Here is a 17,730-nt window from a genome sequence, read left to right on the forward strand (position 1 = left end):
TGATAGTATGTATACTCCTACATACAGTGTAGGAGTGCCTGTTCAGTAAAGCTAGGTATAGTAAAAAGAATAAGTGATTACTAAGCAAACTAATAAAGATACAGCATTTACAGAAGCATCCTTAGATGTAGAAGGATGAACATCTGTAGCAGTTAAATTTGCAGAGATTCTCCTCTAGTCAGATAGCTAAGAGGGAAGGATATTAATTTTTGGCATTTTATGTCCTTTGCTTTTATAACTGAGAAAACTGATGTGAAATCTTCTCTCATATTTAGGTGCTACACTCAATGACAAAGATGATGACACCCTCCCAGCAGAGACTGGCCAAAACCATCCGTTTTTCAGACGGTCAGACTCTATGACGTTCCTTGGCTGCATTCCACCCAATCCTTTTGAGGTTCCTCTGGCAGAGGCCATCCCCTTGGCAGACCAGCCACATCTGTTACAGGTGACATCAGAGATGGTGTTTTGGAAGAAAACTGCAGTTTGCTTTTTCATTCCTCACCGAAGTATATTATTGACCCAGAACGCTTTTGTTACTTTTCAGCCAAATGCTCGCAAAGAAGATCTGTTTGGCCGACCCAGTCAGGGTCTCTACTCATCTTCTGCCAACAGTGGGAAGTGCTTAATGGAAGTTACAGTGGATAGAAACTGCCTTGAGGTAAATGTAAAGCTTTTATTATTTTAAACAATATGGTAATTTAAACTAGAACCTTCATTCCTTAAAAAGACACTTCAGTGTTTTCAGAGAGAATTTTACATAGCTTTTAGAATGATAATTTAAAAGCCCAGTGCCTGTGAAAACTCGAAATCTTTATGAAAAGTATGCTTAATGTAGAAACTTTATGATTATTGATTTATAGCGCCTTTCAGGTAATTTTTTTAAATGCAGTCTTTTTTAAATGAGTTAATTTTGGAATGCTAATTATATAATTATTTTTGTTAAAAAGAATTAAATCTTCCTATAGTCCAGTAGATTTGACTTGCCTTCAGACTGAACATTAATTGGCAAGCGTATGAAATGCAGACATACAGTGGGGAATTTTTTTTTTTAATTTATTGAAATGATTGAGGTTGCTGTGTTTTAACAGGTCAATAACAGTGTTCACTTTTGTGTGATTTAAAATATACTTCTATGAATATATGTGCTGAAAAAGCCTTCTAGGCTGCTTTGAAAGTGCAATTAAATTTTACTTCTCCTTTAGGTTCTTCCAACTAAAATGTCTTATGCAGCCAACTTAAAAAATGTTATGAGCATGCAAAATCGGCAAAAGAAGGAAGGGGAAGAACAAAATGTGCCTACAGAAGAATCTGAGAGTTCAAAACCAGGGCCTTCAGCTCACGATCTTGCAGCACAACTGAAAAGCAGCTTGTTGGCAGAGATAGGATTAACAGAAAGTGAAGGGCCACCTCTCACATCTTTCAGGTAGCTGAGTTAAAAATGACTCTTTGAAATATTACTGATCTGATAAATGGCTGTTTGGGACTCTGGAAAGTCTTTTTTAAATTAGAATGGGTAGCTTAATTTAGCTTGCATTTGTAGTTTGTGATTAGTAGTTTCTAAAGTGAATAGTTCAACAGTCTTCAAAGAGGCCTGTGCAAACTGTAGACAAATTCCTTTACTTCATGACTTCTGCTGCAGAGCTACTGTGATGTCCTGGGTAGCCAAGTTGAGCAATTAGAACTGACAACTTGCCATCTATGTGTGGTGGTGCTGCCCACACTTCATGCAATTTTAGGGACTGAACTGCCCTCGCTTCAAATTACACCTTTTTAAAAAGAAATTAAGGTCTTGATTGAAGGGAGACGAGTAACAGTGAGTTCCATGTAGCAGCAAAGTTACATGCTTTTGGAGTAATTACCCTTTGGAAGCAAGACTTGTGTTTCAGCTGAAACTAAGCAGCTTCTTGTGCTTTTGTCCACAGACTTAGTGTATTGTGTCATGGTTTATCAGGAACAAAAAACTTAGTTGAAGGCAGAGAGTAAGAAAAAGCCAAAGTACACAAAATGTGTCTGAAATTTAACTTGATTTCATGTATCTGTCATTTTTTCTTCTTTCTGTCAGGCCACAGTGTAGCTTCATGGGCATGGTTATTTCTCATGACATGTTGCTGGGACGTTGGCGCCTTTCTTTGGAGTTGTTCGGTAGAGTATTCATGGAAGATGTTGGAGCAGAGCCTGGATCGGTATGTATTTCTCAGTGTAAGGACCGTTTCTCTTACAACTAAATGTGACTCTCCCTGATGATTCTGATTTTGGGGTTTGTGTTTGGTTTTTTTTATTATTTTTAGATCTTGACTGAATTAGGTGGCTTTGAAGTAAAGGAATCAAAATTCCGCAGGGAGATGGAAAAACTTAGAAACCAGCAATCAAGGGATTTAACATTGGAGGTAAAAAATGTTAGTTTATCTTCTGAATACATTTTCATTAAAAGTTTAATTATTACTGAAGTAACTTGATAGGAGAAGTTGTATTTCAGAGTCTGCAAGTAGGTGTCTTAAATCATACTTCGTGAGTTATGTTTCAATTACTCTGTAGTTTTTCCCAGTCTAATTGATATTTTTTGAGTCTGTGCAGCAGTGTCCAGAAATTTGTTGTGAGAATGAAAGTCTCTCAGTATGATAATTGGTAAAGAAAAAACTTTTTTTGTGTTTTTTACTAGGTTGATCGAGACAGAGATCTTCTAATTCAGCAGACCATGAGGCAGCTCAACAATCATTTTGGTCGCAGGTGTGCTACCACTCCGATGGCTGTACACAGAGTGAAAGTTACTTTTAAGGATGAGCCAGGAGAAGGCAGCGGTGTAGCGCGAAGCTTTTATACTGCTATTGCACAGGCTTTTCTGTCAAATGAGAAACTGCCAAATCTAGATTGTATTCAGAATGCCAACAAGGGTACCCATACAAGTAAGTGATGCACAGCAGTTAATCTACAGAAAATATTCATAAAAACCTTGGGTGCTTTTTCTTTTTTTTTTTAACATAGAAATACTTGGCACTTTGCCAGAGACATCTCTTGTTAGCTCAGCCCAGTATCCATAAAAATTCTGTGTTAGCTCTCTAGAGCAAGGAAATGGCTCTTCCCTCCCCCCACACTTTCAGAAACAGGAACCTCTTGTTTTTCTTGCAACAAGAGTCTGCTTTAGATGTGTGCAGCTTTTTTTCAGTGTCCTTCTCTCCAGTAGGTAATAATTGTCAAGATTTTAGCTGTTAAGAGCTTATACATTTTAATATGGTTGCTCCATCTGACTTGCCACAAACATGTTTTAATGTTTTTGAAAGTATATGTAAACTCTTAAAGTATTTTGTCATTTTTAAGTTGGTACAAACACTTCAGGTCCTTTCTTAAGTTTGGCTGAACCCAACCACTGCTTCAAGTGAAGTGGTTCTGTCTCATTGATGTCTTTCAAGCTCTTCCAAAAGTTAGTCTTCCTTACACTGAAACTTACGTAGAAGAGAGAAATATAAAGATGTTTAAGTTTATGAGGTTTTTTGCCCTTCAGGTCTGATGCAGAGATTGCGAAATAGGGGAGAGAGAGATCGGGAAAGGGAGCGAGAGAGAGAAATGCGGAGAAGTAGTGGCTTGCGAACTGGTTCTCGGAGAGATAGGGATAGGTAAGTGATAAATCTTTAACTTGTTGAAGATATTTTGTCAAATAAGAGTAATTGCCTTGGATATTGTCAGGAAAGATACTTTTACTTCCTCCAGTTAAAGGAGTCTTTTTCAGGAGCAATTTGCAGGGTAATTTCTTGAAATTCAGTCTCTACTTGTAATTCTTTAAAGAATTATTATGCTTACTTTAGCATTAATAGGTTATGTCTCAACCACAGGCCATCAGTCTCTTTTGCTAGAACAATAAGAATTTGTGTACTAGAAAAAAATTGTGAGGTGGTTTAGAAACAACAATGCCATTGGTGGCATAGGTCTGACTGCTGTATCCAAAACACGAGTAATAATAAAATCTCTGGTTCATTTTGATTCTCTCTTTCTGATGCATTCTCTCCAAGCAGCTATGAGCAACACTACTATTCCAGCTGTAAAGCTAATGCTAATCTGAATCTGTGTGCAAATGATATGTTCCAGAGCATTTTTGCATTTTTCCTCTGAAATGAGAACAAACTGCTCTGATTATCTTAAGGGACTTCAGAAGACAATTGTCCATTGACACAAGGCCTTTTAGACCAGCATCGGAAGGAAATCCTAGCGATGACCCTGACCCTCTCCCAGCACACAGACAAGCCCTTGGAGAGCGGCTCTACCCTCGAGTGCAAGCAATGCAACCAGTAAGACTTCTCTCATACACTTAGGATAGTTCTTGTCACCTTGTAATGTAAACATTTATTTCCTTATCCATGATTGAAATAATTGAAACCTAATTGAAAATATTTGAACATGTAAGACTCATTTTCTTTCTAATTCTGTTAAGATTTTGTTTCTATAATTTGTTGTTTAGCTTAGGAGGTATCTTGTAATGCATTCTCTATTTAAAATACCAAAACTTTCATAAGACCTATTTGAAAATGAGAGAACTGGAGGAGAATAGTAAAACCTATCACTCCTTTATCCCCAGGCATTTGCAAGTAAAATCACAGGAATGTTGTTGGAGTTGTCTCCTGCTCAGCTGCTTCTGTTACTAGCTAGTGAAGATTCCCTTAGAGCAAGAGTTGATGAAGCAATGGAACTCATTATTGCACATGGCAGGTAAAGTATCAGGAAGTGAGAACTGATTTTGTGGCCAAAGCATTTGTACTGTTCTACATCTAACTCCAATACATGCAGCTTATTCCTTGATAGTCTAGATATTTTTTTTTATGGACAAGTGACTTTTTGGCTTTGGTTTAATCTGTCTGACTGGTTTCAGAATATGACAGTTCCTTATTGAGAGCAGCCCTGCTGAGAAGGACTTGATGGGTGCTGCTGGATGAGAAACTGGACATGAGCTGGCAATGTGCCAGATGTGTTCTGGGCTGCATGAAAAACAGTGTGCCCAGCAGGTTGAGGGAGAGGATTCTGCCCCTCTGGTGAGACCTCACCTGCAGTGCTGCATCCAGCTCTGGGGTCCCCAGCACAGGAAGGACATCGACCTGCTGGAGTAAGTCCAGAGGAGGCCACCAAGATGATCAGAGGAATGGAGTACCTGTCTTATGAGGAAAGGCTGAGAGAATTGGGGTTGTTCAGCATGGAAAAGAGAAAGCTTATGGGTGACCTCATCGTGACCTTGAAGTCCCTGAAAGAAACCTACGAAAAGATGGAGAGGGACTTAATACAAGAGCACATAGTGACAGTTCAGTGGGGAATGGCTTCAAACCGAAAGAGAGTAGGTTTAGATTAGATAACAAGAAGAATCTCTTTCCTGTGAGGATAGTGAAGCACTGGAACAGATTATCCAGAGAAGTTGTAGATCCCTTGGAGGTGTTCAAGGCCAGGTTGGATGGGGCTCTGAGCAACTTGATCTAGAGGAAAGTGTCCCGGCCCACAGCAAGCGGGTTGGAACTATATGTTCTTCAAGGTCCCTTTCTAACCCAAACCATTCTATCATTCTGTGAGTCCGTGATTGTGAAATTAAATTTGCCTTTTTATTCCCTTCTCAAGGGAGAATGGTGCTGACAGTATATTGGATCTTGGATTGCTAGACTCTTCAGATAAAGTGCAGGTACCTGTTGCACAAAATTTATGTAAGATTCAGTTGTATCAGTTAATTTTAAAGCCAGAAGCAATTGGAAGCTTTCTTTATCGTTCAAGACAAAGTTCTGTTTAATCCTTTATTTTCTTTCAAAAGGGTTAACAGTAATTAGTCAAAAGTATAAAATGTTATTGGGAAATGTCACAGGAATTCTTAACCAATGGAACCTGAATCTTTGGGTCTAGTAGCAAGTAGCTTGTTGATGATGTGTGTCAGTAACTAGAATTAAGTGTGTTAATTGCTATTTTGACTTTCAAAACAGGAAAATAGAAAGCGACATGGATCCAGCCGCAGTGTAGTAGATATGGAATTAGATGATACAGATGATGGGGATGATAATGCACCACTTTTCTACCAACCTGGAAAACGAGGTTTTTATACACCAAGACCTGGTAAAAACACAGAAGCAAGGCTGAATTGTTTCCGAAACATTGGCAGGTATGCTACCATTAACTTTATAGTCTGAAAAAATGTAAAAGACAATCATATGTAACACCAGAGAGAGTACTGATGATCCAAGCTGGAAAAGCCTTCTTTTTTATGGTCTCCGTTTCTCACCCTGAGCATAAATAGTGGGAATTTGCATATGTCAACTTGAGGTTTCTTTGCCTGTTAAATTTTAATTTTTTATCCTGTTTTTTAAAATTATGTATGTCCTTGATTTTCATTTGTGACCGATAAAGTTGGAAAGCTAGCTCCAGCTTAATTATTAGAATATTGGAACTCTTAATGTGAGTTTGCTAAAAGATCTCTGATATAATTTCTGCTGTACCAAAACAAACTCCAAACATGTATTTTCAGAATCCTAGGATTGTGCTTGTTGCAGAATGAACTATGTCCCATCACTTTAAATAGACACGTAATCAAAGTTCTACTTGGCAGAAAGGTAAGTTGAACATAAACATTTTAATTTCCTGTAATTACTTAAAATCTCATCTATAAAACTGGGGTTTTTTTCCCTAACCACGTATGTACTAACTAGCCAAGTTGACACTGGAACTGTATGGATGTCTTTAAGTTGAGGACTATTAATTTTTTAGTTTCCTAGATTTTGAACAGAGTAGATGTACTAGAAGTCAGGTATTTTACTAAGATGTAATGATTTGTAATAGGTTAGCCTTCAACTCCCTTCAGAAACTACATACTGTCTCTGCTTTTTCTCTTCCTGAGACTCAGAAAAGATCGTTAGACAATGCTAGGCAATAGTATCTTAGCTTACAGAAAAGCTTTTTTGTGGATATTTGAGAGAGCTCATAGAATTAATTTGTAATTAAAATTAATTACATTAATTAATTAGGTATAGGTGTAGGTATAATTTAATTCAGAGCAATAATTACCTAAACTTTAGACCAAAAATGCTACCCTGACTCAGTAAAAATGAATAATGTATTGCACTTCTGATGCATTAGTCACTGGCATTTTAAGTTCTGTCTGATGCAGCAAACTTAAACTAAGGTTTGTTACTGTTGGTCTTTCCTTAAATTCAGTTTTGATCACATAATCAGTTATCCAGCACAGCATAATCTTTAATGAAAAAGTGTTAATGGCAGAAATGACCTTTATCTATCCCCTGGTGTCTTCCAAGAGTGATTGCCTTCTAATTCTTCTTTTCAAGTTTTTCTTGTTGAATATGTATTCCTTCCAATATTCTAATGTACCTTCTAAAGCAGACTGAAAGTAGGAGTTTAACTGCATTTATTTCCATGTGTTTGTATGCTTTGTTGCTAGTGCATAGACTTGGCACGGATCACATAATTTTGAATGTGTTCTTAAACATCTGTTACATTTCAAAATTCTGTCCTTTTTTTACAGGTGAACTGGCACGACTTCGCTTTTTTCGATCCGGTTATGTATGAAAGCCTTCGGCAACTTATCCTCGCTTCCCAGAGTACAGATGCTGATGCAGTGTTTGCAGCAATGGATTTAGCCTTTGCAATAGACCTGTGCAAGGAGGAGGGTGGAGGGCAGGTAAGCACAGCTAAATCTGTGGCTCTGTAGTTTCAGAGTTTGGCAGCTGATGCAGGTTGTAGTGTGCACATAATCCGTGCTCTTCTCAGATGGCACATAAAACATTTTACTCTCCGTGGATTCAATGCAGTGTTCTTAGGCATTGAAACCTGCATTTTTTTTCCTTGAAAGTGATCTAGAGCCTACCATAGAGCCTGGCTACCATAGTCAATCCTAGGGAATTCTAAAAACTCACCCGTAGTGGTAAATTTTGCTTGGTTTTGGAGGTATATTAAGCAATAAATCTCTGCAGCATACTGTGGTGGTTATAACAATGTCATTTCCTTTTTATCCCTTTTCTTCTTCCCCTTTTTAAATGTTCTTTATTTCTTTGCCATAGGTTGAACTTATTTCCAACGGTGTAAATATACCAGTCACTCCTCAGAATGTATATGAGTATGTCCGGAAATATGCAGAACACCGAATGTTGGTAGTAGCAGAACAGCCTCTACATGTAAGTCTTTAGTGGAGTGTTTTTAAAAAGAAGAAAAAAAATATTCCAGTCAGTTAATTAATTTCCTCATTTTGGTATTGCTAATCAGGTTTCTTTTGAAGTCTTGACAATTTCATTAAAAGTATTTAATTTTCTATTTTTTTCGTAATTGTATAGCTGTTTATGCAGTACTTTGAAGACCAAGTACTTTGAGCAATTTATTTTATAGAATGAAAGATAATTTCTTTTATAGTGGGTCTCATTGGTTAAATATAACCATATAAATGGTTCATTTCTTGAGCTCAAATAGCACAAATCCTCTTGGAACTTTGACTTTGTATTTGGCAGTACTTCGTTCTAATAATTTATTACCTTTGATTTGTTTGCATCCTTGTTCTAAGGAAAAATCAATTATAAAACAGCTTCTACCAGCCTGGCAAGAAATGTAAAAATTGACTAGAAAACCATATTTAAAATTATTTTCTTTTTGAAGCCCTTGTAAAATAAAACTTATGGAATAATGTATTTTTGTAGACAGTTACTGAAGGTCCAGTCTGTCATATGATGCTACATCTAAACTTCGTTGCTTGTGCTCATTGTGGTTTCCTGCTGCACATGTGAGATTACCAGATTACCTCTGTGCAGCTGAGGTCCAAATTCTCACAGAAAGAACATGTTCCTGGAATTAACCTACTTATCTCCATGTCTGCATATATTAATAGTTTGACTCTTTTTTATTTTAAGAGTTGAAACCCCTTACACTTGTATTCATTTTGGAATTTTCTAAAGCAAATTGATTCACAGTATTCTATTCTGAATATGGAATTTCCAATCTTTTCAGGATATTACTTATTTATATAGAATGTGTGTGTGTGTGTATAATTGAAGCAGAGTTGGCATGTGTCTGAGGAAGCAAAGTAAAAGTAATGTGCAAGATGCATTTTTTTAAAATTCTCATCAGATTCAGCACAGCTTCGCAAAATACCTGAACATTTTAGCATGAGAGACTGACTGCATGTGCTTCTGGTCCCGGTGAAATACTAGCTCAAACCATTACTGCTTTCTTTTGCTGTAGTAGGTAGGGTTTAACAATTGGTGCAGTTCTTTGTTTCAGAAGATTTGCATCTCAGATGATAAAGCTTTGAAAGAAAAGAACAGCTCAGAGAATAATGAATCTTGAGTTGAAGGGGATTTCACATGAAACTTTTCAGTAGTGTGTTTAAAATAATTCTTAAAAGTTACAGGGTTACAATGTGCATTTTGTGGTTTTCACTTAAGGCAATGAGGAAGGGGCTCCTGGATGTACTTCCAAAGAATTCATTAGAAGATTTGACAGCAGAAGATTTCAGACTTTTGGTAAATGGCTGTGGTGAAGTAAATGTGCAAATGCTAATCAGCTTTACCTCTTTCAATGACGAATCAGGTACGAAATAACTTACTCATAAACAGAGTTGCAGGGATAACTTCACACTGTTCTGTGTGGAGTAGTTAACCAGCATTAAACTTAAACTATCTCTTCAAATCTGGCATTAGTTAATAAGCCAGTGAAAGCTGTAATAAAGTTACTACTTGGCTTTTTTTTTTTACATTGCTTTGAAAATATTTACCTTCAGTTAAGGGAGGGTGGAGAAAGCATGTTTTCCAACTTTGCTGTCACTAGATGTTAAATACAAGGATTGTATTATTGTTAGTATATCTTTCTTGTGAAAATTGTGACCTAACTTTAGAACTATAAATGTGATGGATGCAAATTTAATACTTCTTGCATAATGTTTAAACTGCATTTAGCTGCAGTTAGGATTTTTGGTAAGGAGGGAGGAGTGGGAGTGGTATGAATTACATCAGTGTTAGCCTTGCATTCAAAACTATTAGTTTTGAAATTATTAGTCTCCAATATCAGGACTTTATGAATGTGATTGTAGCTGAGATCCAACTTGCAGCACACGTAAAACAGATCTCTTAATGTTATTGTCCAGTGTAGCAGCTGAATTGTATACCTTTTATTTCATGCAGGAGAAAATGCTGAGAAGCTTTTGCAATTCAAGCGTTGGTTTTGGTCCATAGTTGAGAAGATGAGTATGACAGAAAGACAAGACCTAGTAAGTTGTCTATTCCCATTGGAACCATGCAGAAGAATTGGAATAACTGATGTCATTACTGTTCTTAACTGTGTCTACCTGCAGAGACTATGTGAAGAGTTAAGGTAGCAGAGCAGGGTAGTAGGGTTGGGTAGGACTATCGGTTCTGGAAACATCAGGTGTGAATCTTAGACCTTCTTGTAACTGAAAGTAAGCATGGTGTGTCCTTCTCCATGTTCATAAGTCTCTTAGAGAAGCACAGTTTTACTCTGCACAGTTGCTCTTAAGATGAGTAACTGTGGTTACTCAACTGTGCTGTGGGCTGGTAGGGTTTTGAGGTGGAATTCATGGATCATCTACTCACCTGACTTCTGTGTATCCTGAGGGTAATATATGTGTCCTTTCTTGAAGATGTCAGTGATCATACCATGTCCTTTTCAAAGCCCTTCAGGAATAACAGATGAGAAGCATGCAAAAACAAGATGCTGTTCAGGGGTTTTAATCTTTAAAAACTTACCTGTAAACTGTATTTGTTGTACACTTCTTCAAACTGTTTAAGTTCCTACTCTGTAAGGTACTGTCTCTCCCTTACAGTCTACTAAGAGGAAACAAAGAGTACTCTGAAAAGTGGAAACCCTAGAGCACATTTTTCAAGGAGTATCTATGGTTACACTTTGGTGGTGACTCAGTATTTCACACTTGAGACAATAAACGAAATACTCTGTTGCTGCCTTTTGTCTGTACCAGTACTACATTCTGTAGTCTCTAACTGGTTTGTGAGAGATTCCTGATTCAAGTTGTATTGATGGCAGTCACCACCTTCCCAAATGGACTTGAGGACATTTCATTTACTGAGGATTTGTTGATACAGGATAATTTTGAGTGCTGCTTTTATCAGTTTTATGAATGAGCAGTTGAGGAAGGGAAGCGAAGGAAGCTACTACAGAAGCAAGTAGCATGACTGTGGAGTTTAGCTGACATATTGAAGAGAACATAGTGTGATCAAACTTGTGTGACTGTGCAGTTCTTATTTAACCTATCCCTACATTTTGTAGGCAGTAGGAATCTCTACAGCCTTGTAAATCATAATTTTATATGCTGCCTTATTTTTTCAGGTTTACTTTTGGACCTCAAGTCCATCATTGCCCGCCAGTGAGGAGGGATTCCAGCCTATGCCATCCATCACAATAAGGCCACCAGATGACCAACATCTTCCTACAGCAAACACTTGCATTTCTCGCCTTTATGTCCCACTCTATTCCTCTAAGCAGATTTTGAAACAAAAATTGTTACTCGCCATTAAGACCAAGAATTTTGGTTTTGTGTAGAGTATAAAAAGTGTGTATTGCTGTGTAATATTACTAGCTAAGTTTTGTAGATTTTTCCATTTGTCTATAAAAGTTTATGAAAGTTAATGCTGTCATACCCCTGGTGGTACTTCAAAGATTTAAATGCAAACATTCCTGTACTAAATCTGTAATGTAAAGGCCTAAGGAGCACTAGCAATATGTGATTGCAACAGTTTGCTAGTCAATAACTCCTTTGCCTAACCCCAGCCAAAGATGACAGCAGAACAATATAATTTACACTGTGATTTATCTTTTTGCTGAGGGAAAATATGTAAAATGTTCTGAAAATTCACTGCTGCCTTTGTGGAAAGTGTTTCAGCAAAGGTTCTTGTATAGAGGGAGTAGGGAATTTCGAAATAAAAAATTAAGTATGTTCTGTGTTTTTAACTTTTTTTTTAATGGTGTTTAATTTGTGGTTGGCTGCAGTTGTGTATCATGTATATTGAACTTGTAAAAAGTTCCTGACAGCTCAGATCCCGGAGTTGGGATCGTTCACTTATGAAACCACTTTCATTGCAATTTTTGTTCTATTGCATTGAACTCTGGCACATCAGATACCATCACTAATATTTTGCATGTAATCTGTACCTTTAGTGCTTTTTTTTTCCCTGTACATATTTGATGAGGCCAATGCACAGTATTTCATAGTTCACAATCAACATTTTTGTATCCTTGTTACAGTGAACAGACAGTCAGGAGATTGTTCCACTACCAGTTCTAACCCAACACTTGTACTACATTATCTAACTATGTAAACTCAGCCTGGGCACTTTCTGGTAACTGTAAAATGTTTATAAGATCATGATTATTGAAGATACATTTTTTGGAAAACTTTAATGTTCGTGAGCTGCTTAACTTCTTTTGTATCTAGCCTTTTTTTAAGTATCTTGTTACAGTTTTTTAATAAAGAAATTACAGACAAAATACCAAGTCATACTGAAGAAACAATAGTTTTTATTTATTTAGCCATTTATACTTTAGCTAACAGCATGCACTAAACATAGTTGTTCATTAAAAATCTGAATTTTGTAACTGAAAAATTGACATGCAGAAGATATTTAGTCCACATTTTACAGTTAGCAGAGAATCCTGAAAGAAATGGGCCAGGCAACCCCTCCTTTTTATAGAATTGGTTTGAAGGAAAAGTGGCTTGTTCTGAAAAATCTCAAGGCAATTAGGTTAGAATAAAATTCTCAAACTTCATTGTAGTCAGTTCTATTCTATGTTCACTTTTGAAGTGGTTGGTTGCTTTTGGGGAGGGCAGTCTTTGACTATAATCCAGCACTTCTTTTCCCTAAGGCTTGAGAGATTTTTGTGAGTTAGAAATTGATTAATAAAGAAAGGAGATACTGTTTCTGTGTCAAAATAAATTCCTGAAAGCTTAGCAGATGGCAGTATCGAGGGATAAGAGTTTTTGTGGTGGTGATGTTTTCCTTCTTTCTTGCTTCCCCAACCCTATTAGTCCATGTTAGTTATTTTTTTTTCTCCCTTTCATTGTTGAATGATGGATGAGCTGAAGTAATGTTCCATCAAAATCCCAGTGGAACTCTCCTTTGCCAGAGTTCCATTGGGTTTTCCTTTCTGTCAGCTAGTTTGAGGATGAGCAGAAGTTACCTACATCTGATTTTCAAAAAAGCCTGTTTTCATAATTTTATTTAGTTGCTAGAGGTATGGAGTACAGTTGATACCACAAATTCTGATAACCAGTTGCCAAATTGATGCAGAAAATCCTGTTTTCTAAATAAGGCAGACTGTTCCAGGCTTGTGTAGTTAAACTGCAGATAAATAAATAGATGTAGAATTACTTCTGCATGTGCTAATACTTCCTCTAAATCTATTATCCTAGAAAAGGATAGTTTCAGTGTACGAGGATTGGAGTCTGTTCTAGATTTCTTGTTGTGACCTCCAGTGTATCTTAAGTTCAAAACTGTATTAGATTTTACTATGCTAAACAATAAAAAGCAGTACAGCCTCACAAATCTAGGTAAGGGCATATTAGTATAGAGAAAATTCATGCTGGTATGGCTGTTCTCTTATACTAAGGAGGGTAAGTTACAAAGGTACAAAGCAACATCTGCCTTATGCCTGGATATCAAACTGCTGTGATCATTCCCACTACCAAAACTGCCTCTAACTGAAATGTGTAAAGTTAGTAGAAAGCAACAAAAGAAACTGTTTAGAATAGGCATCAAATCTCCAGTCTGTAAAATAAAGGTCCCTCCCTCACAAAGCTTTGTGAGGCTTGATGTACTAAGAAGTATCCAAGGCCCTTGGATGAAAGGCCATATATACATGTAAAGTACTGTGTATATATATGTATTGTGTGTATATGTATATAAGTGTATGTGTATGTATAACATATAAATATATGTTATATGTATATATATTTCTGTATATAGCTTAAACATTTTTTAAGTCCTGTAATGTATAGCTAGACAAAAGTTATGCAGATAGCACAGTAGCTCACCATATATACACACACAAGGCATTCTGATAAGCAGAGAGGGAATTTAGAATGGTATATGCTGTCGTCATTGACTTGAAATATGTATGTAGCTTTATAAATAGCTTTTTTTCCTCTGTATGGTATATTTAAACTATATCAAGATTTTAATAAGAAAAATGTTTATTAAAATCATACACCTCCTCTCCCTTTGACTTAAGCCCTTCTGTTAGTTCACTTAAAATGTGGTAGAAAAACTAGTTAAAGGAAAATTCTGCAATGTTTACACTTTTAAAATAGTCTAAATCCTTAGCTGTTCACCATTGCTGAAAGAGGAGATAAACGTAGCTACTAATAAAATGTTATCACCAACTTCTAGAGTAGGTCCTAATCTGAATCCAGGGAAAACTGATACTTTAGTGCTAATTTCCATGACTAATTCTTGGCTTTGGTTTCTGTTACTTAGCTAACTGTATCCAACACAAGGAAAATCACTTGCTCTGGCTTTGATAATTTTCCAGGAGTGAATAATTCTATGGACTTGTCATCAAGTGGTCTTTCCCACCTGTGTGGTTTGGAAGTGAGTTTTCTTTCCTGCAAGTTAGTGATTTGGTCACTAGATAACAAGCAGTGGTAAAGCTGTAAACTGGCAAACTTGTGAATCCAAACCAAAACCCTTGCCCAGCAGCATTCAGGGAGGCAGAGGAAAGGAAATTTTCCTCAACTCTTTACATTTTGCTTTGTATGCAATTGTGCAAATCATACAGACCTGCTGTTTTTCAAAAGTGTACTTCCCTGCATCAGAAGAGAGGTGTGTCAAGAGCAGGGCTGCACCTCTCCATGGTAGTTGGAGTGCAGGTGGGAGAAGTTCCCCAGTCACCCCCAACCATCTCCTGTGTGGTTGCTTCTCAGGGAGAGCCAGAATTCAGCACAGCTCCTGGTCACCCTTAACACCACATGAAAGATTGTTCACTAGGTTTGTATTTACCTCCTCCTTCCTGTGCTAACTGCCCTAACTCCCTTTTTATAGTGTCCCATAGCCTGTGGATCCTGTCTCTCTGTGCATCTGTAAATGCCTTTTCCGAGCTGCTTCTGTGTCCATGCTCTTTGCTTCACTGACACTTGGATTTCTCTGGCTTCTTCTCTGTAAGGCAAACTATGGATACCTTGCTCAGTAGCTCTGATTCCCTTCCTCTTTTCACGCTGTGTAGGATTTGACCTTTGTTTGAACTCCTCAGTTTGTGTATTTAGTAACAGCTCTGCTAAAATCAAATAGAAAATTCTGCAAATCCAGATTAACTGGATTTCAGTACATGTGGTGTTAGCTTATTCTGAGGTAGAATGAATGTCCACACATTGAAATGTGTAGGTGAATGGGTCATGTGAAAGCTTCAGTGACTACCTTGAACTCACAGTGCTGGAAGTTTCCACATGATCTCTGTTAGGAGAACATGAACAGGCTTCGCAACTGGAAGCTGGCCTCCATCACAGTGCAGTTGTTACCCATCAGGACTTCTGGCATTATCAGGAGCTCCAATGGGTCCTTTGCTAGTTGGAAATTGCTTTTATGGCTTTCATTTGCAGCTCTTTCAGATTTGCTGATGAATTGAGAAGCATGGAGGGCTTTTAATTTTTTTTTATATTTTTAAATGATTTTTTGTGGAGTTGTCTAAGAGGGTAACTTCATGTCTTGCTTGAAACATAGTCCTGTGAGAGACTATTTTCCCCCCTTTGTCAATGGCTTAATATAAAGGTATTTTTTGTCTATTACCACCACAAACTACTATTATAGTAATAGACTATTCAGTGTAACAAGAGGCACTTGGTTGCTCCCAGGTGTTTCAGAACTTTTCCATAATGGTAAAACTCTTCAGTGTCCCTTTGTCCAGTGGCAATGGCAGCTTACACAAATGCATATGCTTGAATACTGAAGTCACGTAAACCTACTGGAAAATAGATTCTTGCCACAACGTATGATGAGGTTTCTCGGCAAGGAGACTGCAAGGAGACTTAAGGAAATTTTAGGCTTTAGACATACTGAAATGATTCACTAATTGATTTTCTGACAGTGAACAGTGCGAAGCTGAAAAGCAGATTTCACTTTAATTTATAAATGAAAATCCTTCAATTTACTTGAAATGGCACTTTCATATACAAAATTAGACTTAGCTGCCTTTTTAAATGGCTCATAAGTATTCCCCAAAAAAGTAACACCTTTTGGGGGAGGGAGAAAAGAGGTATTACAGTTAAAGCAGTGATGACTATATTTGCCAGAGCAGGACAGCTGCCATGGCAGTGAGGAACTAAGGGAGGAATACAGCTTCCACCACCTGTTAGGGAGCTTGTTTTAAATACAACATTGTAGGTACACCTGAGTAATCTGAAATCTTGCAAAATTGTGCATAATGCTCTATTTAATTTGTATGTGCTTGTCTGTATTTCAGTGTTGTGTACATTATTTAATTTTTATAAAACAAAGCTAACAGAAGTTGGCAGATTTTTGTGGAGGTGCAAGAACAGCCACCTGATGTTTGGTTAATCCTTGAGGTACATTTCCTTTCCAATATTTTTCTTTTTTATGTGCATCTTTAGGCACCACGTAAGTAGTCGTTTGCTGTGCATTGGTAAAAGGACAGGTGTTTAAGAAGTTACCTCCAAATACTTGAACGATTTCTATTGCTAAGTATATTAATTTATGATAGGTCTTAATCCCTGTCAGGACAGGGTTTTTCCTTATTTTAGGGAACTCTGAAACAGCAGCCACGACAATCAGACAACTAATAGGCAAGTCGATGTCATTTAATACAAATAGTCTGCTGCTTGTTGGTTTTGGCCCAGAAACTCATGCATCTCCCCCTTAAGCCACCAGCACACTCTGTATTACACACACCAGTAGAATTTGTCTGTAAATGGGCCAGTTGGGTTTGTTCTACATCAATCCGTGTTCCTTTCAATTGCTCTGGACAAAAAGCTGGAATCTGTGGTAGTCCGTACACACCATACAAGTGGAGCTGTTGTTGGACGTGAAGAATAAGCAGTTTGTATAGGTATCTCTGGGAAATAAAACTTCAAGGATGTCTCGGAAAGAAGAGTACTCCAGTAACAGCAGATGTTAGTGTGAAACCACCTTTTCTCATTTACTGTTTGTGTGTTCCTGCTGTGCTTTTCAGTAACTTGCTGCCCAGGCACCTGTTTCTGCTCCTCAGAAAACTCGGTGTAACAAAACCAAAGCTGTTCTTGTGCTTAGTCAGCCGTGCTGCACAGATCTCACCGCTGAACTTGTCTTACTCCCTGCCCTGGTGAGGCTTGAGCGTCTCTCACAAGGCATAAAAAAGCCGCAGGAAACAGAAACAGCCCCGAGGAGCCCAGCTGGCCTGACTCCCCTTCCCATGCTGGGGAGTGGAGAGAGGGGAGGTCTCAGCCACTGTGGCAGACGGGTGCCCTTTAAAAAAAAACAAACCCAAAATTCTTAAGGGCATACGAATTCTTAAAGCAACACCGAAAGTTACCTTTTTGGAAAGGCGACACCCGAATCTTTTGAAGCTCTCTCTGCTTGCAAGCAGGGAGCGAAACACGCACCACTCGTGCATTCACTGACAAATCCTTGGGGAGCGCCTCCAAGCGCTGCAACCAACCCTGTGTTTGTTATGCAATTACTGAGTCCTCCCCGGGGGAGGAGCGGCCTTGGCCATGGCCGTTCCCCCTTCCTCCGCCGCCCCCCCTCGCGGTGCAGTCCC

The 17,730-nt window shown here is 37.8% G+C and overlaps 1 protein-coding gene across 10 annotated transcripts in view; it reads left to right on the forward strand.

Moving 5' to 3' along the window:
- Positions 1 to 14,199, forward strand: part of UBR5 (ubiquitin protein ligase E3 component n-recognin 5) — a 65,867-nt gene extending 51,668 nt beyond the window's left edge. For all 10 annotated transcript variants that reach the window (XM_017730326.1, XM_017730328.1, XM_017730331.1 and 7 more), the window contains 17 exons: positions 276 to 448; positions 548 to 661; positions 1,206 to 1,426; positions 2,066 to 2,186; positions 2,292 to 2,390; positions 2,663 to 2,906; positions 3,503 to 3,614; positions 4,139 to 4,283; positions 4,571 to 4,701; positions 5,593 to 5,653; positions 5,946 to 6,121; positions 6,485 to 6,569; positions 7,496 to 7,651; positions 8,031 to 8,144; positions 9,402 to 9,546; positions 10,137 to 10,222; positions 11,317 to 14,199. In XM_017730326.1, the coding sequence (XP_017585815.1) occupies positions 276 to 448; positions 548 to 661; positions 1,206 to 1,426; positions 2,066 to 2,186; positions 2,292 to 2,390; positions 2,663 to 2,906; positions 3,503 to 3,614; positions 4,139 to 4,283; positions 4,571 to 4,701; positions 5,593 to 5,653; positions 5,946 to 6,121; positions 6,485 to 6,569; positions 7,496 to 7,651; positions 8,031 to 8,144; positions 9,402 to 9,546; positions 10,137 to 10,222; positions 11,317 to 11,529 (2,396 nt within the window). In that variant the 3' untranslated portion in view covers positions 11,530 to 14,199. The remainder of the gene's footprint in view (positions 1 to 275; positions 449 to 547; positions 662 to 1,205; positions 1,427 to 2,065; positions 2,187 to 2,291; positions 2,391 to 2,662; positions 2,907 to 3,502; positions 3,615 to 4,138; positions 4,284 to 4,570; positions 4,702 to 5,592; positions 5,654 to 5,945; positions 6,122 to 6,484; positions 6,570 to 7,495; positions 7,652 to 8,030; positions 8,145 to 9,401; positions 9,547 to 10,136; positions 10,223 to 11,316) is intronic.
- The last annotated feature ends 3,531 nt before the right edge of the window (positions 14,200 to 17,730 follow it).

This window comes from Corvus brachyrhynchos, unplaced genomic scaffold, assembly GCF_000691975.1.
Source record: "Corvus brachyrhynchos isolate BGI_N302 unplaced genomic scaffold, ASM69197v1 scaffold302, whole genome shotgun sequence".
Taxonomy (NCBI): Eukaryota; Metazoa; Chordata; class Aves; order Passeriformes; family Corvidae; genus Corvus; species Corvus brachyrhynchos.